The sequence below is a fragment of the Hyaena hyaena genome, unplaced genomic scaffold, assembly GCF_003009895.1.
Source record: "Hyaena hyaena isolate Hyena2069 unplaced genomic scaffold, ASM300989v1 scaffold_64, whole genome shotgun sequence".
NCBI classification, from domain to species: domain Eukaryota; kingdom Metazoa; phylum Chordata; class Mammalia; order Carnivora; family Hyaenidae; genus Hyaena; species Hyaena hyaena.
Window position 1 is genome coordinate 3,480,227 of NW_024080698.1, and position 24,701 is coordinate 3,504,927.

At 44.1% G+C, this 24,701-nt stretch overlaps 1 protein-coding gene across 1 annotated transcript in view; it reads left to right on the forward strand.

The window, feature by feature from the left end:
- The window catches only part of VWA3B (von Willebrand factor A domain containing 3B), a 201,203-nt gene that overhangs the window by 16,324 nt on the left and 160,178 nt on the right, over positions 1–24,701 (forward strand). The window contains exons 4-7 of the mRNA XM_039232442.1: positions 1,359–1,609; positions 3,565–3,724; positions 10,063–10,232; positions 15,265–15,380. Coding sequence (XP_039088373.1) covers positions 1,359–1,609; positions 3,565–3,724; positions 10,063–10,232; positions 15,265–15,380 — 697 coding nt within the window. The remainder of the gene's footprint in view (positions 1–1,358; positions 1,610–3,564; positions 3,725–10,062; positions 10,233–15,264; positions 15,381–24,701) is intronic.

Consider the following 24,701-nt stretch of genomic DNA (forward strand, 5'->3'; position numbering starts at 1 on the left):
CTTAATATTAAAGTTCACATTACTTTTTGAACTTAGCCTGGTTCTAAACAATGATATCCACAGAATCTTGAGTTTGGCATGCTAAATATATTTTTTATCTGAACCACATGGAAATCAGTAGAGAACTATTGAGAACGTCCGTCTTTGCCATCTGACCACCTCCACAACCCCTGTGACATGGTCCCACCCTGGTTTCTGTACCGTGGTAGAAACTTTAATAAGTGCTATGAATGCTGGTGAGAGATTTAGGAATTTTGCCCTAAGGAGCCATGGAAAGCAATAAGAAGTGGTTCTGGAGCTTGAGGAATAAGCTGGAGAGACACAGGGGATAGAGAAGGAAAACACTTTAAGGCAGAGGGAACAGCATGAGCCAAAGCATGAAAATGTGGAATTACATGGTGTGTTCAGAAAACACATTTTCCTTAACAATTTAGATATTAAAGGGGGTGTTCTGAGGGTTGTTAAAGTTAAAAATAAGTACCAGATCTTTCAAAATGTGATTCTTCACAGAATAGGGCACATTTTTTCTTACTCCTTTTCTATGTCTCCTACCTCCCTACACCCTAAGAGGCCTTGCACAGTTGTGTCTGGTCTGTGTGAATGATCGTTTATTTGTGTCTACAAGAAACTGCCTGCAAGCATCTGTCACTTTTCAGGCCCACGTTCTACAGGTGTTGGTGATCCAGTGAGCCAGGTATGGGGGAGCGTGGCCTGGGCGACAGAGGGTACGGGACACAGGCTGTGAATATCTGTAAATGAGTTACTGGGGCGCATCCCTTAGAGGAAAACGGGCAGATGTGCTGGCAGGTCTAGAAGCATGCTCAGAAATATTTTTGGCATGTTGTCCTTAGGAAAACTTCCCAGCGAGACTTATTTTCTTCCATCTGTCTTTGCTGATCTCTTTATTTCTTCTACCGAGTTCCTTGAAAGTTCTTTTCTTCTACCTAACTCCTTAAAATGTCCCCTGAACATTTTCTGGTAAAGATAATTCTGTAACTATAAAGATAAAATATAATTTAGAAACACATTTTTTTTTTTTTTAAAAAGAGTGTTATATTTTGGATACGTCACATCATCATCATTTCTTCTGTGGGGAAATCATCCAAAGGTTTTTCCCCTGAAAGATTGGAATACTTCCTTCTAGATTATGTGGGGTTTAAAGGATCATCTACAGAATTGTTATTAATGCCCAGTTCTTGATGGCAGAGGCCATGACTCAGTGGACCCCGTTGTTCCTGGCTGCACCGTAGTTCAGATGATGTACTATAGTGTGTTTTTGTTCTGTTTTTTGTTTTTGTTTTTTGTTTTATGGTTTTTTGTTTTTTGTTTTTTTTTTTTTTGCTTTGATTTCCATTAAGTTGACAGCTAAAACCGAACTGATCTATCAGTTTGTGGAACATTTAACACACGCTGTGGAGAGATACAAGCAGCGGATGGACTGGCTCACCAGCAGAAGCCGGCAGATTTTTGGTGTCATCTTGGAACAGTGCATCACCATAGTGCTGGATTTTGGTGGCATGCTGGAGGAGGAGCTTAATCTGTGCCGAGATGCTCTAATAATGGTCCTCCAGGAGCAGGTGGCTCACATAGCCAAGTTTAATCTCATATGGTGAGTTCTCATAGGAAGAGGATATTTCAGTGAAACTTCATAAGTAGCTTCCATTTATTCGGAGTTAAGTAACATAGCTAACATAGTCATGGGGAGGGAGGGGGTCTTACCTTGTCATTTCCTAGAACACATAATTCCAGCAGAAGACCCACAGTGGAAATTTTGATCTGCTTTGCACGTGGCATCTTACTTTTCAGATGAGAAGAGATTTAGAAACCTACTTTTCTTCAATGCATAGCAAGGTCAAAATAGAAGAATAGGAATTTTATTGAGTATATATTTAAGGCCATCAAAATCCTTTAGGTCATTTTAGATTTTAGCTTGAATAATGTATTCAACCTCGTCACAAATATCACTTTTTTCAGGCTGAGCTTGTGACTTCCCTGTAAGTTGACCCTCTGCAATCAGAACAACAGGTGGCCGGCTTTATAGAATTTCCCGTATTTCAGAGTTTTCACAACCAATTATTTACGGATTCTTGGATTCGAGAGAACTTGAGCTCTAAGGCCAACTTTTCATGTGGAACGGTGGCTGTACCTCTCTGATGGGAAAAATCTGGATGAAGGGGATCTACCTAACTGAGTTTTTCTCTAAAATAAAATATTTTCAGCTAAACAAATAACATTTTGGAGGGTGCTGCCTAATTGTGTCCTATCCCAGATGCCTATTTCTGTGACAGATGTATTACTGCAGAAATTGAGCCTTAAGTTTGCAATGCTTTAGCTTTCTTGGAAACGTATGCTGTAGCATGTAAGCCACTCAGCCAGAGGTCTACCCAGAGGAGCCACACAGAGGTGACATAGGTATGAGGCAGCCTCTGTCTCTGAAGGTGGGCTATGAGGAACAAATCAGCCTGGTTCATTAGTTCATGATTCATATAATTCTTATAATTATGAATACATATATGACTCATATAATTTGTTCAGTTATAAACACAGAGATAAATAACTTCAAAGGTTTTTTTGTTTTGTTTTGTTTTCTTTGAGAGAGAGAGACGGGAAGAGAGAGAATCCTAAGCAGGCTCCGTGCTTTAGCACAGAGCCCGATGCAGGGCTTGAACCCGTGAACCATGAGATCATCACTGGAGCCCAAATCTAGAGTCAAACACTTAACTGAGCCACTCAGGCAGCCCAGAGATAGATAAATTCAAATGGCTGTTCTTTCTTGGAGGGGTTCCATGACTTTTTTTTTCTAAGTCCAAGCTAAATGGCTTAATCACATGTTCCCAAAGTTTAAAAATGAATGCTCTGCTAAACTCGATACTATTTTTGATCCAGAAGAGGTAACTGTTTTGAATTCAGAACAATGAAAACAATGCCTTAAAAGAATTAGAAATAAAATTTTAGCACAATAAAATTGCTGCTGATTTGTAAACCTTAATGCTGTGAGTCTTTATAAACTTACTATTAATTGAAGATAGTTGTATATAAAACTGCCTGTTTATGAAAATAACTCCCTCAATAATTTTAATACAGCTGTTAACATTTGTGTTTTTGAGATTTTTTTAATGTTTATTTTTGAGATAGAGACAGACAGAGAGACAGAACATGAGCAGGGGAGGGGCAGAGAGAGAGGGAGACAGAATCCAAAGCAGGCTCCAAGCTCTGAGCTGTCAGCACACACAGGGCTAGAACCCACAAACCGCAAAATCATGACCTGAGCAGAAGTCAGACACTTAACTGACTGAGCCACCCAGGTGTCCCCATTTTTGAGATTTTTTAAATCTTCCCACACATTGTTCTTCCTAGTCGGTACAGTTTATGGAAGATAACGGTGCTTTAGAAACCGATCTTAAGCAGCTTGCCTGTTTTGTTGGTGACTTTTGGAGGGCTGGGAGCTGCGTGTTCTTTCCTTCAGCTCTGGTGTTAAGTGGTTTGTCGCTCGGAGCTTTGGGCCTGAGGGCTGATAGCTATGTTGCCCACTGCCCCGTGACCGCCCCATGTGATTCCTTTCAGGGTTTCTCAGGAGCCTATGAAATGGCAGGAAAATGCCGCTCCTGTGACAGGACAGTCCATAGCCACTGCCATCAGTTGGGTTGAAAAACTGCCTTTTGAGCTGGCTGTGAACGCTGCTAGCCGTCTGGACGCTCTGCTGGAAGCTGGGCAAGACAAAACGGTAAGTGTGCATCCATGGTGGGCTCCAGGTCGCATGGGTGGCTTCACATTTCTCTCTGTACACCCAGCATCCTCATACTGCCTTCCACCTGACTCTGGCCCTCCCAGCAGCATCCCACAGACACTGCATCATTGGAATCGATGAGTCCCATAACTCTTAATCCTGTTCACCTCTGAATTTGGAACCCACTGAGAAATAGGTGACAGGCCTCAGGTGGGGATTAAAGTAGCAGCTTTGGTGATGGCTGAGTGGTACCAACCAAAATAAGACTCCCTAATGCTGCCCCCTGAGCCTGGCAGGGCTCCCTCTGGGTGATCAGGGTACAGGGTAGACCCTTAGCCAGTGCCAGCAGAGCCACATGCTACTCACAGCCCCTGAGCACTGAGAAAGGACAGGGAGTTAGGCATAGTTGTGCATCTCTAATATCTTAATTCTGCTCTTGCTTTCTTGACAGTTAGATAAATCTGTGCATCTCTAATGTGGAGGAGAGGTTGGAAAACTCTTCATAGAAACCTGAGATCAAGGAAATAGATTTTCCCACATCTGTGTTCTGAGTCTATCCCAGTCCCTCTTTTTCACAAATGGTCTGTTATGTGCCTTCCAAGGTGAAGTATATTCATGAAAATGAGTCCTCATTTTTGAATGTTAATGCATTTGCACATGCTTTTTGATAGGGCCCTTTGGACATAAAGCTTTACCTAGAAGAAGTGCTGAAATAGTGGTGGTTTATGTTCTTTTAGCCACAAGGGTAAGAGTTTTGTGAGTGATTCTAAGGATGGGACCTGAAGGGCAGTGGCAAGTTAGTGGAGAAGGACTCCGGACAGGTGGGGTCCTTTGGACACCCTCAGCTCCCCAGGTAGGGATAGTTCTGCTTTCCTTTGGGATATAGATACTCAATTAATACTTATCGATTGGTATTAATACTTAATTGCTTCTTTTGCTCTGGACCCTCAGTGATTCTGTAGATTCAAGCTTTGCTGTACTACATTAAGAAGCCTTTTCTTGGGCCAGGAGGCCATGTGCTGGCCCCTTGAAAGGATAGCCCCCAGTGGTCACCAGACTGTGTTCATTGATACTGAAGATGATGGTTTGATATTGGAAATGCAGTGTTTATCCTTTCGAAGCCAGAGGAACAAATGGTTCCCATTAAAGAACAGAATTCAAGCTACTTTGTTCTTTGGCCTTTCAAGTTTGTTTTAACATCTGTAAAGCTTCAGTTGTCTGGACACTTTAATAAGGATTCAAGAAATGGAAATTTCACAAGATCTAGGAAGCACACATGGGTGTTCTGTTTCTTTGTTCACCTGGCTTCCTTAGTCATAGCAGACTCTGGTGATCTGCCATGACTTGAAGATTTCCCAGTGACCTTGATTTTCTATTTTACTTCTCTCTGGTTTGTGCTGCTTTCTCAGGTTCATCCCCAGCCCAGGAAACCTGAAACAATTTAGTGAGTTCCAGGGAAGTCCTATAGAAGAGTAAGAGCCCAGAAAGAGGTTACAGGCACTGATTATCAAATGCCACTTGAAAACTCTTGAGAAGAGACTGTGGAGTATGGCAAATACAAAACAGATTCAGATCACTGTATCCTTTCCCCTAGAACTTCTACCTGGATGTGATCTGTAGGAAAATTCTAGTAACTGTAACTGCCTCATATATAAAAATACCATTCCCTATGTTTTGTGGGGTATGTAGGGTGGGGAGAAGAATAGATTTCCCTTACTGGTCACTCCTCTAACCTGTGCCCCTCATGCCCACCCCAGTGAGTTCCAAATTGACCCATGTAGCTGTAGTTTTTTCTGGATAGAAAATATGTGAGGCTTAAGAAACCCTTTGAACAGTAAATCCTGTTGATGATAACCTGCTTTGGGTTAGCATCTCCTATGAGTGCGTCCCAAGAAGAATCAAGAGAGTAGGGACTGTCTTGTGTTCAAAGATTAACACAGAAGTTGGATTTTGGTATTAGGTTCATTTGAGGAGGAAGGGCTGACTGATGTGCTTGGTGAGTGTGAAGGAGGATAATCAGAGGCTACTGGCCTCCTCTAGAACCTGGGTATGTACCCAGAGTTGGGCCAGAAGACTGAACAGGTAGGGATGACTGAGGGCGACCCTTTGTCTCCAGAGGGGCCAGGCAGTGTGGGGTCTGCTTAATCCCAGCTCTGATGGCAGCATGTGGAGAGCACTGTTGATGAAGTACTCTTGTATCCAGTGCAAAAGAGCCTGGCTCATGGGAAGGCAGCCTGTGGGGTATTGAGGAAATGCCTGGCAGTGTAGAGGGGCTGGCATGTCTTCAGAGCCCAAGTGTGTCATCCAGCCCAGGGTTTCTGCTCTGCAGCATCCCATGGTCCCAGAATGCATATTTGGGAAGTTAGTAGCTTCCTTGGCCTTAATGGAGAGGAGTGTTGTGCCAGGAGGTCCTGGAATGCCTGCTGATCCAGGAAGTGAGGGGTCGTTAGGAAAGAGAAGGCTGATTATCCAAAGCCCTGATTCACAGCTGCCTAAGAAGGATAACTGAGGGGCTTTGCTTCTGCTTTCAGCAGAAAGGTACCTGCCCAGAAGGCCCCTGTGTTTCTCTTTGTGTTCTCTCAGCTGATAGGCACACACTTGTTTACCTAAAAAAAATCCCATTCACTGAGAGACTACGTGGGTGAATTAGAGACAGACCCACATGATTCCTTAAGGAGCCTTCGGTACTGGGCAGTAAACTGAAGGGCTGGCCACACCAATCACGAGCTTGGCAGTGGGTCAGACAGGCATCAGATCTTTCCACCTTTGTCCATAGACATGGCAGTGCCTGGCAGGGGCTTGATAGATATTTGTTGTACATTGAAGGAATGGGAAAGAAGTAACACTGATAATTTTGAAGTTGGGGCAAGATGTGCATCCAAGAAATCCCCACTCTCTATGCTGTGGTACAGATTTGAGTATTTTTGATTTGAAAGGTCATGGTTCGTGTGGGACCAGGCAGGTGAATTTGCTGAGCCTTGTGTGACAAGGCTGTTGGGGGTAGTAGGTGGAGACAGGGACTCGGAAGCCTGGGAGACCAGAAAGTTGGTGGTGGTCAAGGGTGTTAGCAGAGATTGGAGAACTGAGCTGGGTTAATATCAAGAGGGATCAGAAAATCAAAATGGGCTGAATCAGGAAAGAGCCCCTACAGGTACAGGGAAGATCTGGAGGTCAGATCTAAGGTCTGGAGTTGGTCAAAACTGTTGAAATGGTTAAAATTTTATGAAGGAGATGAGAATTTTGCTAGATCTCCGATTGCTGTTCTGGTTGACTTTCATTTGACTTTCATTTTCGTGGAATGGAGATTGTTATACCCAGAGGCTTCTGACAAACTATAGTGGAGGGCAGTCAGGGTAGAAACAGCCACTGCCCATCTGGTTCTCCTTTTCCCCCCAAACCTGTGTCTGAGAAGATGTCAAGGCTTCCTTGGCTGGGCGGAATGCAGGTTGCCATTGGAAGTCATAGAACAAATGACCCAGGCAGAATAAGATATTTCAAGTGAAAACAGAAATGTTCTGCCCTATTTTCTGTAGTGTAAAAGTGGCAAGGCTTTTTGAGTCACAGCGAATTTGTTGAATGGAACCCAAAATATTTTCTGCATCTTGTGCTATCAAATTCAGAGCAGATTAGCATTTAGGGAAATGCTGGTCAATGAGAAGGCTGTGGTGGATCCTGGCTGCTCGTCCTCAAGACGGGCCCTTGCCCTGAGAAGCTCAGAGGTACTGGGCAAGGGGAGATGATTCCACTGAAGACAGTTCCCTTGAGCCATACAACCTCACCCAGCTTTTCTGGTCAGTGATGTTGATTTCATGGGCTAGGAGCCATGAATGGTGTGGGAGCCAAGGAAGTGAAAACAGTGACTGTCTCTGGTCACCTTCCTGTCCCATGATCTCATGTGCACAGTCCTGGGATTCACGTCTATCCCTGAGAGGTGACCAGCCTTGCCATGGCCAACAGAATAAAGTGGTTGAAAGCAAAGGCAGAAGCTCATATGGGGGTCATGGAGCTAGATTTACTAGCTGTAAGACCAGGTCAGTTTCTTCACCAGTAAACTGGATGTGATAACAAGATTTCATTTTCCAAAGGGCTATTGTGAGTATTGAATAAAATAATCCACGTCGGCTTATCATCCCAAAGAGTGGATGACAAAGCCATTTCACCCTAAAAGACGTTTTGCCAGTTTGGGGGGGAATGGGGCTTGGTAGCATATTTATCTTCTTTTTATCTCAGTGTCATTATGGGAGTGGAAAGGAGAGCAGGAAGGTAGTGTGTAGGAGGTGACTGAGAGCGGGACAGGTGATCTCATTGTAGAGCACATCCCAGGAAATATGGATCCTGCATGGACAACCAAAAACCTAGGCAATTAAGAAACTGAGCAATGAACTTGATGAATAGTGAATAACCCCATAGCCTGAGTAAAGGAAAGGAAATCCTGACTCACTGCTGGCTATAGCAATTTTTAGCTTGATGAAATCTCCAGGGAAAAACATTTCTGCACAAGGATTTCAGACTCTTGGGTTATTGCCAGAGTAAAGAAGCTGAGTTTGCATGACGTGCAGCAGAGACGCATGTGTCAGAAGCTGCTGACAGACCTCCTAGAGATGTTTGCCCTCACCCACCTTACTTGTTGAACTAACAAAATCCTAGAGAATAATCCCAAGACTACTCTCTGGGGCCATGTGTAACTTTAGATCCTTATGTGAGGTTGAATCTGTCCTTGTGCTAAACTTGGGCCCTGACCCAGCCGGAACACTACTAACAGTGCAGCTGAGGGGACCCCATGTAACCCATCTCACACAAGGTACTATGTAACACGGGGAGAAGGGAAAGAGAGTACATTTGCTGGGAGAATAATATGAGCTGCCTAACAAGGAATGTGGAGAACACTTTTTTCCTCCTTAAAAAAATTTTTTTTCCTGTCTCTTGGTGACTGGCTGAAAGAAATGTATAGTATTTCTCAGTCCTTCCCTCCTGTTAGGTCCTTTTTAAAATCATAGTTTGAAAGGCCTGAGAGAAAGAGTAATGGGTATGGGAGTCCCAAGGGAGAAAGGCTGTTGCTGGAGTAGGCTGCTGTCAGCTCCCTCTCTGGCTGTGGCCTCCCTCCCAGCCGGGACCCTCTGCCATAGCTGCAGACATGGTGTCCCAGCCAGCTAGGGAGCTGCCCATAAGTCCTCTTCATAAGTGCCAGGAGGGTTTGCGTCCCAGGTCTGAAGTCAAACTGAGGCACCTATTTACCTTCAGCTCACAGGGCTTTGTGATTAGAGCAGAGAAAGGCTCAGAAGTCCTAGGGGGATGGTGACATCTATTTATCCCTTCAAGCCCAGTTCATGTTCTGGCATTTCTTCCTCAGTTATCTGTGGAGACAATCCATGAAGGTGTTTTTAGGGACAGGTTCAGATGATACGTGTTGCTGGGTTTTAACTTCCTGAAATATATACATGCATAAGTGGAAGTCATCTTGTTTAAACTCAGTCACAAGGTACACTGCATTATCTCCCTTTGCATAAGTGAAGAAACTGAAGTTTTGTCACTTGCCCAAGTTCATAGAACCCATCAGTTCCCATTGCCCTCTCTCATTAGCAGAGAGGGTGAACACTGTGGGAGGCAGAATCCACAGGAAAAGCAAGAGCAGTGGGTGGATTTCACTGTGTCTCTCTGGGATTGTCTCCTACCTAGATGGAGGTGTGCGTCTCCCATATCCCTGGTTGAAAGTTGGGGTGTGTGTGCGATGGGGCTCCTGACATGGGTTTGTTCATTCTCTCATTCTCTTCATGGCCTGGCATGGTGGTTCAAGTCAACGCCCAGTGCTGCATGAAGTCAGGACAGCCTCACCTTGCAGGCGTGTGTTTCCCTGTGAGATGAGAGCAGAGTATGAACCCAGTGGGAATATGCCCTCCTTCCCCCATTCTGCCTCAGACTGAGGATAGAGGAGACTGTATTGTAGAAATCTGGTATGACCATGGGGGATGGTTAATAAGCTTCCTGCCCACAGTGACTGTGCCAACTCTTCCTTTGTGTTGAAAATAGTCCCTCCTGACCTGTCAACTGTATCTGGAGGCTTAGTGGAAGCTATTTTCTACATTGGCCAATCATATCCTTCCCATGCAGTATCTGAGACCGTGACCACGGCCAATAGACCTTCTTGGCACCAGGCCTTGAATATCTCACTTCCCGACTTTGGTCCCCAAATGTCCTCACAAAACTTGGACGAATGCTGCTATTCCTGCTGTCCCCCACTCTCCCAAGGCAGTTTTGTAGAAAGTATATTGCCAGTGATTTCAGTGCAAGGCTGGGGCACATCAGGAAGATAAACTGGTGGTACTACTCTCTTGCAGATGGAATCCATTTACTATTTTGTGGTGGGAGACGTTCCTGAGCAAACCAAGGAGCTTCTCCTTCAGAGGGCTTTGGAGATCCCATGTCCTGTCTGCACAGTGTCCTTCAATGCCAGAGGAGAAGGCACGATACCATTTTTAAAGGATCTGAGTGCCAAGACCCAAGGCAGGTAGGCAGAAAAAAATGCTCTTGAGTGACAGTGGGTGAGCTGCCTGCTTTCACAAGGTCAGCAGTGGTTTTCCTAACTGGTCTGTTCGTATGTTCTCCTCTTTCCAGCGGTCTTTAGTCTCCATGGCCTTTTCTTTTCTACCTTATATTAATATCTTACCTTGTTATTTTCTGTAATTCTGATGCTTTGACATCAGGGGTCCTTGCTGCCCCTGGAGAGACTGCTCCTTCCAAGGCTACCTAATTCCTAGAGAGCGTAAATGACTCACCCAGGAGTGCACTTTCATATGCAGACTAACTGATCCAGAGCCCACCTTGGTGCCCACGGACACACACGCAAGACTGCATGCCAGGCAGGGTACCAGGCAACTTGGGACTATTCCTATACCCTAGAACCCACTGAAATTATTCACCTAGCCAATCCTAAACCTGCTTCCTTTGCCTCATCCATTCCATCCTCCTGCAAAATCCACAATGAAGACTCTTGCCCATGTTTTTCCCTTGTTCTCTCAAGTGTCCTGACCGGCCCTGGTGCTTCCCTGTGTGGCCCTGTGTGGTGTGGTGTGCCCCCTCATCTTGGGAACTGAGTAGTCAGTTTTGGTTGCCATATCAAATACCACAGACTGAGTGGCTTAAACAACAGAAATTTATTTCTCACACTTGTGGAGGCTGGGAAGTTCAAGATCAATGTGCTGGCTGATGCAGTTTCTGCTGAGAGCTCTCTTTCTGGCTTGTAGACAGTTGCCTTCTTAACTATATCCTCTCATTGGAGGGAGGGGAGGAGAGATGAAGGGAGAGGGAGAGACAGAGAGAGAGAGCGAGCAGGAACATGCCCGTAAGCTCTCTGGTGTATCTTCTTGGAAGGATATTAATCCCACTGGACCAGGACCTTCAGACCTCATTTGACCTTAATTACCTCCTAAAGGCTCTATCTCCAAATATAATCAAATACAGTTACGGTGGGAGTTAAGGCCTCAACATATGAATTTGGGGGGCAGGGGACACAATTCAGTCTATAGCAGGAGGGACTGTGATAGCAAACTGTATTTTCAGTGGCAGCTAAACTGATCAAATGGCCTCATCATACCTGAATAAGGTATGTGTAATAAATCATGATGTGAAGAAAAGAATCCACATTCTAAGACATACCCAATGCCTTGTGGTGGGAGACCAGCTACCTATGTAGTTATAAGAAGAATGACTGAGTCCTTTCCTAAGTTAGCCTGTCTGAAATGGGTACAATTCCTGCCCTTCAGCATTTGTTCCCAAATTTAATTGCTCATTGAATTTGCCTGAGGAGCTTGTTAATAATTCAGAGGTCAAGGGCTTTACCTTACAGGCTAATGACTCTACAAAATAGAGGAGATCCTGGGAATATGCATTTAATCATTCACTTTAAGTAACAGCTGCCTAGGGAGTTTGATTAAAATGCAAATATCTTGGCCACAGCCCCAGAGACCCTGATTTGTGAGCTCTAGGGAGGACCAAGAATATTTATTCTTTTTTTTTTTTTACTTTATATTCATTTTTATTTTTATTTTTTAAATTTATTTTTTAATAATTTATTGTCAGGTTGGTTTCCATATAACACCCAGTGCTCATCCCCACAAATGCCCTCCTCCATGCCCGTCACCCCCCTTCCCCTCACCCCCACCCCCATCAGCCCTCAGTTTGTTCTCAACATTCAGGAGTCTCTCATGGTTTACCTCCCTCCCTCTCCCCAACTATTTTTCCCCTTCTTCTCCCTCATGGTCCTCCGTTAAGTGCCTCCTAATCCTCCTATACGTGCAAACATATGATATCTGTCCTTCTCTCCCTGACTTATTTCACTCAGCATAACACCCCCAAGTTCCATCCATGTTGCTACACATGGCCAGATTTCATTCTTTCTCATTGCCATGTAGTATTCCATTGTATAGGTAAACCACATTTTCTTGATCCATTTGTCAGTTGATGGACAAGCAGTTATCAGGGAATACTATGAAAAATTATATGCCAACAAATTGGACAACTTAGAAGAAATGGACAAATTCCTGAACACACACTCACTACCAAAACTCACACGGGAAGAGAGAAAATCTGAACAGACCCATAACTAGTGAAGAAATCCAATCAGTTATCAAAAATCTCCCAACAAATAAGAACCCTGGGACAGATGGCTTCCCTGGGGAATTCTACCAGACATTTAAAACAGGATTAATACCCATTCTTCTCAAGCTATTCCGAAAAATAAAAATCGAAGGAAAACTTCTAGACTCACTTTATGAAGCCAGCATCCCTTTGATTCCCAAGCCAGAGACCCAGCAGAAAAATAGAACTACAGGCCAATATCCTTGATGAATACAGATGCAAAAATCCTTAACAAGATACTTGCAAATCGAATCCAACAGCACATAAAAAGAACTCTCCACCAAGATCAAGTGGAATTCATTCCTGGGTTACAGGGCTGGTTCAACACTCGCAAATCAATCAATGTGATATATCACATTAACAAAAGAAAAGATAAAAATATGATCCTGTCGACAGATGCAGAAAAAGCATTTGACAAAATACAGCATCCCTTCTTAATAAAGACCCTTGAGGAAGTCGGCATAGAAGGAACTTACTTAAACATCATCAAAGCCATCTATGAGAAGCCCTCAGCTAACATCATCCTCAACGGGGGAAAACTGAGAGCTTTCCCCCTGAGACCAGGAACACGACAGGGATGTCCACTCTCACCACTGTTGTTTAACATAGTGCTGGAAGTCCTAGGATCAGCCATCAGACAACAAAAGGAAATCAAAGGCATCAGAATTGGCAGAGAAGACGTCAGACTTTCACTTTTCGCAGATGATATGATACTCTACATAGAAAACCCGACAGACTCCACCAGAAGACTACTGGAACTGATCCAGGAATTCAGCAAAGTTGCAGGATACAAGAATATTCATTCTTAACCAGACCCTTGATAACTCTGAGCCACTGCTCTGGCTGCTCTTAAGGCACTTTTTTTTTTTTTTAATATTTTTATTTTATTTCTAGGAGAGAGAGAGAGAGACAGTGTGAGCAGGGGAGGGTGAGAGAGAGAGGGAGTCACAGACTGAAACAGGTTCCAGGCTCTGAGCTGGCAGTCAGCACAGAGCCCGACGCGGGGCCCGAACCCACGAACCGCGAGATTATGACCTAAGCGAAAGTCGGACGCTTAACCGACTAAGCCACCCAGGCGCCCAAGGCACTTTTGAAATCTTTTAACATTAGGTGCTTCAGTTCTGGGTTCCTAAACCCCCCCCCACCCAAATAAAAGTGGGGCTCACTGTAGTACTTTTGCTAGTGGAGAGTAAAAGGCAACCGGCAGGACCCCTTGTCTTTCTGGTCCTCTGCTTAATTCATGTGAGGCACTTCCTGTGGGCAGCGGAGAGGTTAGGGCGTAATTTAACATGGGAGAAGCTGCAGTTTCGGCTGTGCACCATTGAGTGAATTTTGCAGAAGAGCACGACACGTAGACATGCTCTTCTGTCCCTGTTCTGACCCTCACAGGTGAGCCTGACCCACAGCCAGCCTGACCCACCAGCCAGGCTCCTGCCTGCCCGCTCTGCCCCCGGCCGGACCCCTGTGTCTCTTGCTTGGCCGCTGCACACCTTTGGCTGTTGAGCCCCAGCTGAGGCGCAGTAAGGATGGAACTATAAAGGGCATGCCCTGAGCTGCTCAGCTTGCAGGGAGGCTGGTCTCCTGGTTCCCTTGTGCCAGAGTCTGTGTTTGAACAGAGCCACCAAGCTGCAAAGCATGTTTTACTTTCTTGCACAAACTAGGTTTTATTTAGCCAGAGGAAATGTCTGCCCTGTTCTCTTTTCTAATCTGGAGAACAGGTCAGACAGTAGAAAGTCCTGGGCTCTGAAGGCCTTGGCACTCAGGTTGTAGGACCTGGCAGCCCTCCCCCCTCTGCCAGGTAAGGAGGTCACAGGACAAAGGCAGGTGACCATTTTCACTCTGGTGGAAGCATCTGCAGAAGGCAGGAGTGGCTAGGTTAAGGGTCCTTTGTCCTCACGAGGGGCTATTGGAACAAGGCTGGCTTGTTTAGTGCCATCAAGTCATCATTCTAGTGTCACCCTTTAGAAATAGATAGGACTGAGGCTTCCCATGGCCCAGGCGAAGCCCCCACATCTCTTCTATTATCCATGCATCCGTCTGTTTATCCCAACCCATGCTTCAGGATTCTCTTCATGCTGCGTAACAGGCAGAGGTGGGACTCTTAAGGGGCTGGTGGAGCATTACCCAGAGATTTCCTGTTAATCTGAAAGAAATTCCCTGCTACCACTGACTTTTTGGTTTCCAGATAATTGGTGTCAAGGGTGTGCTTAGCCTATCATTTTGTAGACTGTACCAGTGCTTCATGAGCTCTAAGATGCACATGAATCCCCTAGGGATCTCATTAAACTGCTTACTCTGACTCAGCAGGTCCAGGTAGGGCCCAGGAATGTGCATCCCTAACAAGCTCCCAGTGCTGCTGCTTCTCCTGGGACCACATTTTGAGGAGTCAGGCCCTAAAAACTTGTCCACACAAGAATTTTTTTCATTAGTGCTTCTCTTAGGTTTCAGGGAAGTGTGTGTTTGCCAAGTTAAAGTTGACTGAAGCCCGTTTGCAACTGGCAGTTGAGCCAATGGTGCCTGTTGTCGCCAGCTTTCAACATTGAACCTGCAGGGCCACGGGCACTATTGGGGCCTCATTAGACCGTTGGCTTGTCAACACTGTGTTGACATGATTGAACCTGGGAACAGAAGATAAATAGAGCAGAGGGTATCATTTTTCCAGGGTCAATAAATACCATTTGGTTGGCCTAATTACCCTCTAATGAGGAGATGAGTCATCCGTTAAAATCCCAATACATTCACAGCTCTCTCTTCTCTTTTGTCTCCCTGTCTTTTGTTTGTGGGAATTGACCAGGTACATGGAAAAGCAGTGAAACACCTAAGATGCTTGGCACCACAGCAGAGCAAGTTCATGGTCCTGGGAGAATGAATACACAAATGTTACAAATCTCTTCATGTTTCAGATTCCATGCATTTGCGGAGAGAACAGACTGTGTGGAATTTCCTGCATTTGCCTTAAAGGATGGTGACAGTGTAAATACTTGGAATTCAAGAAAACTGAAAGGAAAGCCCCCTCCAGGTACCTGGGATAGAAAAACAACAATAAACAACAACAACAACACAGTGTGGTTTACGTCTTAACGTTGGGTTTTCTGTATGCTTAGGGAATAAAGCACTATGTAGGGACCAATGGTATCCTTTTCATTATTTATATGGTCCAGGGGCAGTTCATGATGTTAATGATGAGTTTGTCAGCCCAGCAACCAGGAATAAACTTATCACCCAGGGAAGTGGCCGAAGTAGTATGTGCTGAACTAATATGAGAACCTTCTGGAGATGTAGCCCTGATGTGTTGGTGCTGCACTTAGTTCCTGGTAAGGCAGAGCTGCTGTGCCCAGGTTAGCTGGATGCTATGATGAGGACCCCTGCGGTTCTTGGGGGTTTTCTATTGCCCCACCTATCCATGACAGCAGGGCTAGTAGACACATGCAGGATTGACCTGTCTGTTATGAGGGCCGGGCATGCACAGGAACCTCTGTGGAGGCAGAGTGAACCTCCCCCTTCATTCAAAGAGTGATCGGAGATTTAAAAGGCATAGGAAAGAGGTCACAAAATCAGTGAGATATAGCTTCAGAAAAAACAATGCTAGAAGGTTCTCAGAAAGCCAAGAGGTGGGACTTTTCTTTGGGGCTGATGACATGGCGAAGTGCCAAAGATACCAAGTGAGCTCTGCTGAGAAAAGCAGGGAAGGAAGCTCAGTGTTGGATTGTGAGGTGATGCGGCATGATGCTGTTGGAGGTCTGAAAAAGCCCATTGCCACCTCCACCCTCCTGCATTTGAAGTCATTGGTAGAGATTTCTAGCTTCGGCATAGGGCAAGAACTACTCTCTGGGAGAAGAGAAGAGGCTGCAGGACACATCTGTGTGACAGGTTCCTCTCTTTATATAACGGTACTGCAGAGGCTCCCGAGAGAAGGGCCCTGTGCCTGAGGAGGACGCAGTTGTGGAAGGGGAAAGGTGGTCAGGTGGAGGCGAAGGCGAGGGGTCAAGTCACAAAGCCTGCCCCTGACATCCACTTTGTGGAGTCAGATTCTCAGTGTTCCATGGGAGCAGGGAAGAGTTTCCACTAGGTCTCACTGGCGGCCCTGCTTTGGGTAACTTATGCCCTTGTTCTGATGGTGAAGTGGATATCTCCAGAGAATTTGAGAAAATGCCCATTGTCAAGGGAGATTAATGCTAATCTAACAAAAACAGCTAATTCAGGATGTTTGCCACGCCTACTGAAAGCAATTTACAAGATTAAGCCTAGTGGGCAATGTTTCAATCAGGTAAAGAATGTGAGATGTCCCAGTTCCCCAAGGCATGCCAATTTCTGTAAAGGGGTTTAATTTTGGCTTATGTGTTCCTTGGCAACTTAGTTATAAAGGGAAACCTATCTGGCTGGATAGTTTACATTTTCAGCAACTACCATCTTCCCAACCCTGTGAATCATACAAATTAAATTATAGATTAAAGCATTTTTTTAGAATGAAGTGCTCACACTGTGGCCTGCCATTCCAATGCCATTTCAGCGATCCCACATTCTGAATCTGAGGAGAGAGCCCAAATCCTAAATATGTAGTCTTGTCTCCCCTCTCCGTCACAGTGTCCCAGAAATGCCAACATTGCATTTCTCCTCCTCAAAAACTGCCCAGAAATCCTTGACACACTCTTTTGGTTTGGAAAATATGTGGTTTCCAATCTGACCCAAGGCCTCAGAGGCAGATGTTCAGGCCTTCCTGCTCAGTTCCCTTTCCCCGTTTCCCACCACCGAGGTCCTGCATTTATCAGTATGAGTTTGTCTGGGCCCCTCTCCAGGCTGGGGAGGGAGGATCCCTCCTCAGGAGTTCATTGTGCCTCCTGTTGTATAGAAAGGAGGGACTGTCAAGTGAAGGGTTAGAGGGACACTGCTCAGAGAACTAACCCGGCAACTGGAAGAAATTTCCTACTGTTACCGACTTTCTGGATTCCAGATAATTGGCATGACTTACCATTACCTCGTGCACTATACCAATGCAGAAAAACTGTAAAGAATCCTTTTAGAGCCTAAGTGTCCATCAACAGATGAATGGATCAAGAAGATGTGGTTTATCTATACCATGGAATACTACATGGCAATGAGAAACAATGAAATCTGGCCACGTGTAGCAACATGGATGGACCTTGAGGGTGTTATGCTGAGCGAAATAAGTCAGGCAGAGAAGGACAAATATCATATGTTTGCACGTATAGGAGGATTAGGAGGAACTTGACGGAGGAAGAAGGGCGGAAATGGTGGGGTAAAGGGAGAGAGGCAAACCATGAGAGACTCTTGAATGCTGACAAAACCTGAGGACTGATGGATGTGGGGGGGAGGGGGGGATGGGCATGGAGGAGGGCACTTTGGGGATGAGCACTGAGTGTTATGTGGAAACTAATTTGACAATAAACTATTTGTAAAAAAAAAAAATCCTTTTAAAAATTGTAGTGAAATATACATAACATAAAATTTGTCATCTTAACTTTTTTTTTTAAGTGTGATTCAGAGGTGCTAAGTGCACTCACAGTGCTGTGCAGCCAGTCTCTTAGGCTCTTCTCCTCTGCAAATCTGTACCCATTAAAACTGCAAATCTCTGTTTCCCTCCCCGAGCCCCTGGCATCTACCAGTCCACTGTCTCTGAATTTGGCTACTCTAGATAACCTCGTGTAAGTGGGATCATATAGCATCTGTCATTTTGTGGGTGGCTTATTTTACTTTAACCTGTGTCCTTAAGGTTCATCCATGTCATAGCATGCGTCAGAATTTCCTCCCTTTTGAAAGCCGAATAATATTCTCTTTCATGTATATACCACATTTTGTTTATCCATTTATCCATCCACGGACACTTGGGCTGCTTCTGCCCTTTGGCTGTTGTGCATGATGCTGCTATGAACATGCACGTACAACTATCCCTTTGAGACTCTGCTTTCATTTCTTTGGGTATATACCCCAATGCAGAATTTCTGGATCACATATGCTAGTTCTATTTTTAACTTTTGTGGAACCTCCACATTATCTACCATAGTGGCTGCTCTGTTTTACATTTCTACCGACAGTGCATAGGTTTTCCATATCCTCACCAACATTTGTTATTTTCTGGTTTTGGGTTTGTTTAGTTTTTGGTTTTGGTTAGTAGCTATCCTAATGGGTGTGAAGTGGTATCTCGTTGTGGTTTTGCTTTGCATTTTCCTATTGATCTGTGATATTGAGCATCTTTTCATGTACTTGTTTAACATAATAGTGCAGTGTTTTAAAAGTTCGAAGTTAGTGCAAAATATCCATGGCAATCAGAGTGTCACGATTTTAAATAAAGACAGGCTCCTGCAATGATATGTTAGGTCATATAGGAGGCTAAGGTAAAGGGGAAAATGTACGCCTCTGTACATGTTTTATTTCTTTATTAATATTTATTTTTGAGAGAAAGAGTGTGAGTTGGGGGGGGCGGAGAGAGGGGGAGACACAGAGTTCAAACCAGGTTCCAGGCTCTGAGCTGTCAGCACAGAGCCCGATGCAGGGCTTGAACTTGCAAACCGCGAGACCGTGACCTGAGCTGAAGTCGGACGCTTAACCTACTGAGCCACCAGGTGCCCAATGTACATGTTTTAATTTACTATTTTCAATGATTGTTTCTGGGTTATTAAAGTAGTTGAAAATATTGAAGAATTGAAACATAGGTATAATGGAATGACATTATTTTAAATTCAAGTGTTTTGGGAATACATTCATAGCTTTTGCTGAAGTTTTATATTCACCAAGCATGGTACTGCTCACTTGGTCCTGCCCTACCTTATAACCTCACTTTTGCACAGGGTCCCTACTTTCTAGCCCTGTCCCAATGTTTGTTGCCATTTTAGAGCAACACATATTCACTCTCAATTGAGCCCTCAAAGATACCTCTCCCGCTGCCTTTGCTTGGGTTTCTCTGTCCCCTCTGCATATACGTTACCTTCCTGAGGACTCTTTCCTGACTCTCCTCTCCACTCTGTTCTCTCAGACTGCTTCTGAGGCATCTATCTGCTCGTGGCTTATGAGTCACTGATGACAAGACAGCCTCTTTTAGTCACAGTTTGGGAAGGGTCCAGAAACCAGGGCAGGCAAGAATCTCTTTTCCCAAACTCTGATATGAAAGATATCTCAGTTAAAAATTTCATAATCAGATTTTTTATTACCATCTCACTCCCATTCTTTTTTTTAACACATTAGGGGAGAATGTGCTATTCCCCTGCTGTGGATATCCCCAGCAACCAGCAAGTACAGAGTAGTGACAAAGGGAAAGTGTGTGTATGCACATGCACGTGTGTGTGTGTGTGTAGGGGGCAATGGTCATATTGCAAAAGTCATGACATGATCTTGGCCATCCACATTTCCTGAAGCAAATCTCCGTTTCAAGAAAGGAATGGTTTGTCACCTTCAAAAGGATAGGCCTAGACCACTGGCCAGCATTGGACTCTCAGGACATCGGTAGCAATGGGCTGGGTGGAATAACCTCAGGCTCCCAGGAGTTGGGTGTGGGAATTTGGGCACTGAGTAGACTTCTTAACTTTCACATCTAGGGATGACTTCCTGCCTTAGGGAGTCTGCTTCCTCCCAATCCAGGCTCTGTCCTACATAGGAATGCTTCATGTCCCTTAAATGGGTTCTCCTCATTGGGGAAAACAGGATCTTTGGTTTAGATTTAGGAATTATGGGAAACTTAATCTGGCAAATGATGCCGACCTAGAGCTTTAGTTTTGTGCATTGTCACAGCCATCTTCCTCCTTGGCTTTCTGCCCAGAGTTGGCTGGGTCCCTGCTCATGTTTACACTTATGGGGCATAGAGCAGCCAGCACTCTCCTCTCCTGTGTTTTTCTCCATGTAGTGTCTTTGCCTCTTTCTCTCTTTGTTCTGGGCTTGACTTTCTACTGGAGAGGAGGAGAGGATTCCAACAGAGCCTAATTACTGTGGGGCCAGAGTGATGCTGCATTCTAGAGCTCTTCTGAGCCACCCAGCCCCCCTGTAGCTTGACTTTCCTCCCAGTTAATGAGCATGGATTCTCTTCATGGTCTTTGTATATCATGGAATATTCATCTCATCCATAAGCAAAATAAAACAGAGGTGTTTGAGATTCCCTGAACTCTAGGCATTATTTATTTATTTATTTATTTAACAAATAGTTTATTGTCAAAATTAGTTTCCACATAACACCCAGTGCTCTTCCCCACAAGTGCCCTCCTCCATGCCCATCCCCCCACCCCCCCACATCCATCAGTCCTCAGTTTTTGTCAGCATTCAAGAGTCTCTCATGGTTTGCCTCTCTCCCTTTCCCCCACCATTTCCGCCCTTCTTCTCCCCCTTGTTCCTCAGTTAAGTTCCTCCTAAACCTCCTATACGTGCAAACATATGGTATTTGTCCTTCTCTGCCTGACTTATTTCGCTCAGCATAACACCCTCAAGGTCCATCCATGTTGCTACACATGGCCAGATTTCATTGTTTCTCATTGCCATGTAGTATCCCATGGTATAGATAAACCACATCCAAAAAGATAAATGGATCTTTTTGATCCATTCGTCTGATGATGGACACTTAGGCTCTTTCCATGTTTTAGCTATTGTGGAGAGTGCTGCTATGAACATTGGGGTACATGTGCTCCTATGCATCAGCATTTCTGTATGCCTTGGGTAAATTCCTAGCAGTGCTATTGCTGGGTCATAGGGTAGTTCTATTGTTAGTTTACTCTAGGCATTTTTTGAAGAAAAGATTCCTCTCCAGGACTGGGCAATACTTTAGTTGCTCTTGCCTGGACCAGTCATCCCCTCCCCAACATTCTCCTGGCATGTGCACCAGACTATCTCCTTGATGGCAGGTCAAGGTGTGGGCTGGATAGCAGGTAGCAGGGTGTTCTTGTCTTGGTGGCTGATTCTTAGGGAATCGGTAGACTTTAGCTTTCTAACCTAAATGTGGCAGCCAGGGCTTGACAGCAGTGACAGGCTTCATTCTGCCCTGGCTGGTAGGGCTTCTGCTGGTGCTGCTGAAATAGTTCTTTCTTCAGAGTCTGAAATGGAGGGCTGAAAAAAAGTCACCTCCCATGTCCCTGTTTCTGGGCATTCTTGGGGAGTCAGGGAAACTCATTGTCTAAGCAAACTCCGAGTGGCCTCTCAGCTGATCACTTTGTTTCTGACCTGGACTTAAAAGTATTCTGTGGTATTCTTTCAAACTCAGTCTCATCTCACGCCAGTAGTGTCCCCCAAGTCTGCAGTGACTTCCAACAGGCCACACCTTATTTGCACATCGGTTTCCAATGGTTACAGCCATCCACTAGAGATGAATTGGCTCCAGTGTAATGCTTGTATGGGAGACACTGCCCACTTCAGAGAAGTCCCTAATGTCACATATGAATGTCTGGTCACAAAAGCAAGGTTGGTCATATTCTTTGATTTCTAGAATTCAGTCTAATTTTTGATTCTAGGGCCCCTCTATCCTAGCATAGTGGTAGGAAATTAACCTCAGTTATTTTCAGGGTCCCCTTCCTGAGCTTTTCCCAAGGTTTAGAGATTGTAGGCAGTGCTAAGAAACCCTTCAGGGGAGAGCTGTAGTTATTGGACGTCTGTTCCTGCACATCATCCATACATACCCATTCGACCTGTCTTATAGCCACTCCAGGTCGACCAATTCTCTACTGCTCCCACACTGGGCTTTGGATGTGGGAGTCTTTTGTAGACCCTGCCCTACCACACTGGATTCACCATGTACCTTCCAGGGGTCTGCAGAGATGTGCCCATCTTCTCCTGGGATCCTCTCCTCTTCTGCCCCCAAACTAAGGGCAATTTCCTAATCTGGGACAACTCCTCTCTCCCTTCTGCTTCTTCAAAGCTAGCTGCTCTCTAAACCCTCTATAGGAGGTTAGGCTTCAAAAGAAACAGCCAGAATGTCTTGCTGGCTTTTTTGTCTTTCTGCCTTGCCTCCTTTAGGGCAATTTGCAACGTGCCTGATATCTGCTTGAATATGGAGGGAGGGTGTAGAACAGGAAAAACAGGGAGAACAGATCACCATCACAAAATACGATCCAATGACATGCATAAATGTGACCTTCTATAAAGGTCAAGTGTTAACCTAACACTAGGATAGCTTTTCTGTGGAGGTGGAGATCCCTGAGATCATATAACTGGTTACCTTTTTTTTTTTTTAAGTTTTGTAAAATAACTCTTCAGGAATAGATGTTGGAGAATGAAAAATGGAGAGTTTCTATGCTGTTAAAGTTGGTGGCACATGTAGATCTAGAGCTTCTTTGTCCAGTAACAGAAGCCACTGGCCACATGTGACTACTGAACACTTGAAATACGTTGAGTCCAATTTGATATGCGCTGTAAGTGTAAATTACACACTGGATTTCAAAGACCTAGTATTAAAATAATTTTTAATATAGATTATATATCAAAATGATAATATGGATATGTCAGGCTATAGCAAATATATTAACAAATTCACTTGTTGCTTTTTTCCTTCTAAAATGTGGCTATTAGAAAATTTGAAATTATACATGTGGCTCTCATCATATGTTCATTGTCAAGTGCTGCTCTACAGCCACACTAGCTGGCCCTGTCACTCAAATAGATATGTAGCTTGAGGCAAGTATTTAACCTTTCTGCTTCCTGTTCCTCATCTACAAAATGGCGATAATAGTTGTTAATATTCTAGTATATTATCTGTGTTAAATGATGAAGAGGCAGAGAGGAATAAGGCACTGTCCTGTGTTCTAGGAACTTAAATGCAGTAGAATCAAGAGTCCTGGCTTTGGAGTCAGACCTGAGTTTGGATTTATCACTTAGCTGCATGATTTTAGTTAAGGTACTTAACTAATCTGAGCTTTAGCTTACTTATTTATGAATGAGGATAATGGTGTTTACCGTGTGTGTGTGTGTGTGTGTGTGTGTGTGTGTGTGTGTGTGTGTTCAACAGTGTTTTATACAGCACCTGGCACATAGCTGACCAGTCAATAAATTATGGGTGCTTTTATGCCTAACTCTCATCATCCAGCAGGTTACCCTGCTGTTATTACCTCTGGGTAAGCAACTTAAAGACTAAATTTTTATTTTCTTCTGTTATGCTAATTCTAATGTTTGTTTTAGTTTTATTTCTATCATTAAATAGATTCAGTTCTCACTTGTAGTTCATTTGCTTTGGTTTCTCAAGCCATCTCTTGATTGGCTGAAGTCCTAGTAGTTTCCTCAAGGGAGAATCACAAGAGCAATAGTCCCAGGGTTTTCGAATGTTCTTTTCTGTAGCTTCTTAAAGGGCAGCTTGGCTGGGTAGAAAGCTCTTGGCTCTTTCTTTTCCCTTTGAGTGTGGTTTGGCTTGTGCTGCAGTGTCTTCTATTGCATGCTGCCGAGGAGAAACCTGAAGGCAGCTTGATTTTTTCTTTTCTGAGTGACTTTATCTTTTTGCCTGGTTGCACAGGAATTGTTTTTATTCCCAGCTTTATTGAGATATAATTGACATATGACATTGTGTACGTTTAAGATATACAGTACAATGATTTGATACATATATATGTTGCAAACTGATTACCATAGTAAGATTAGTAAATGCATCTATCACCTTACATAATTACCATTTATTTTTTTGTGGTACCAACATTTAAGATTTACCGTCTTAGCAACTTTCAGGTATATACTACAGTGTTGTTAACTACAGTCACCAGCTGCACATTACATCCCCAGAACTTAACTCACCTAATAATTGGACGTTTGGGCTTTTTGACCAGCATCTCTGCATTTCCTCCATTAAGCCCTTGGCAACTACCACTCTACTCTCTGTTTCTAGCAGTTCGTGTGTGTGTGTGTATGGGTGTGTGTGTGTGTTATGATTCCACACGTGAGATCATACCTTATCTTATTTCACTTAGTGTAATACCCTCAAGGTCCATCAGTGTTGTTGCATATGATAAGATTTCCTTCTTTCTTATGGCTGAATAATATTTCATTAAGATAATCTGTTTCATCTATGTCTATATTTTCACCTCACATCTTCTTTATCCATTCATCTGTTAATGGACACAGGTTGTTTCCATGTCTTGGCTGTTGTGAATAATGCTGCAGCAAACATGGGGATACAGATGCCTCTTCAAGATAGGAATTTCACCTCCTTGGTTAAATTTATTCCCAAGTATTTTATTATTTTTGATAATGGAATTGTTTTTTAATTTCTCTGATGGTTTGTTGTTAGGATATAGAAATGCAACTGATTTTTTGTGTGTTGATTTTCTGCAAAGTTTACTGAATTCATTTATTCTAACAGTTTTTTGGTGGGATCTTTAGGGTTTTCTTTATATATATAAGATTATATCATCTGCAATCAGAGGCAGTT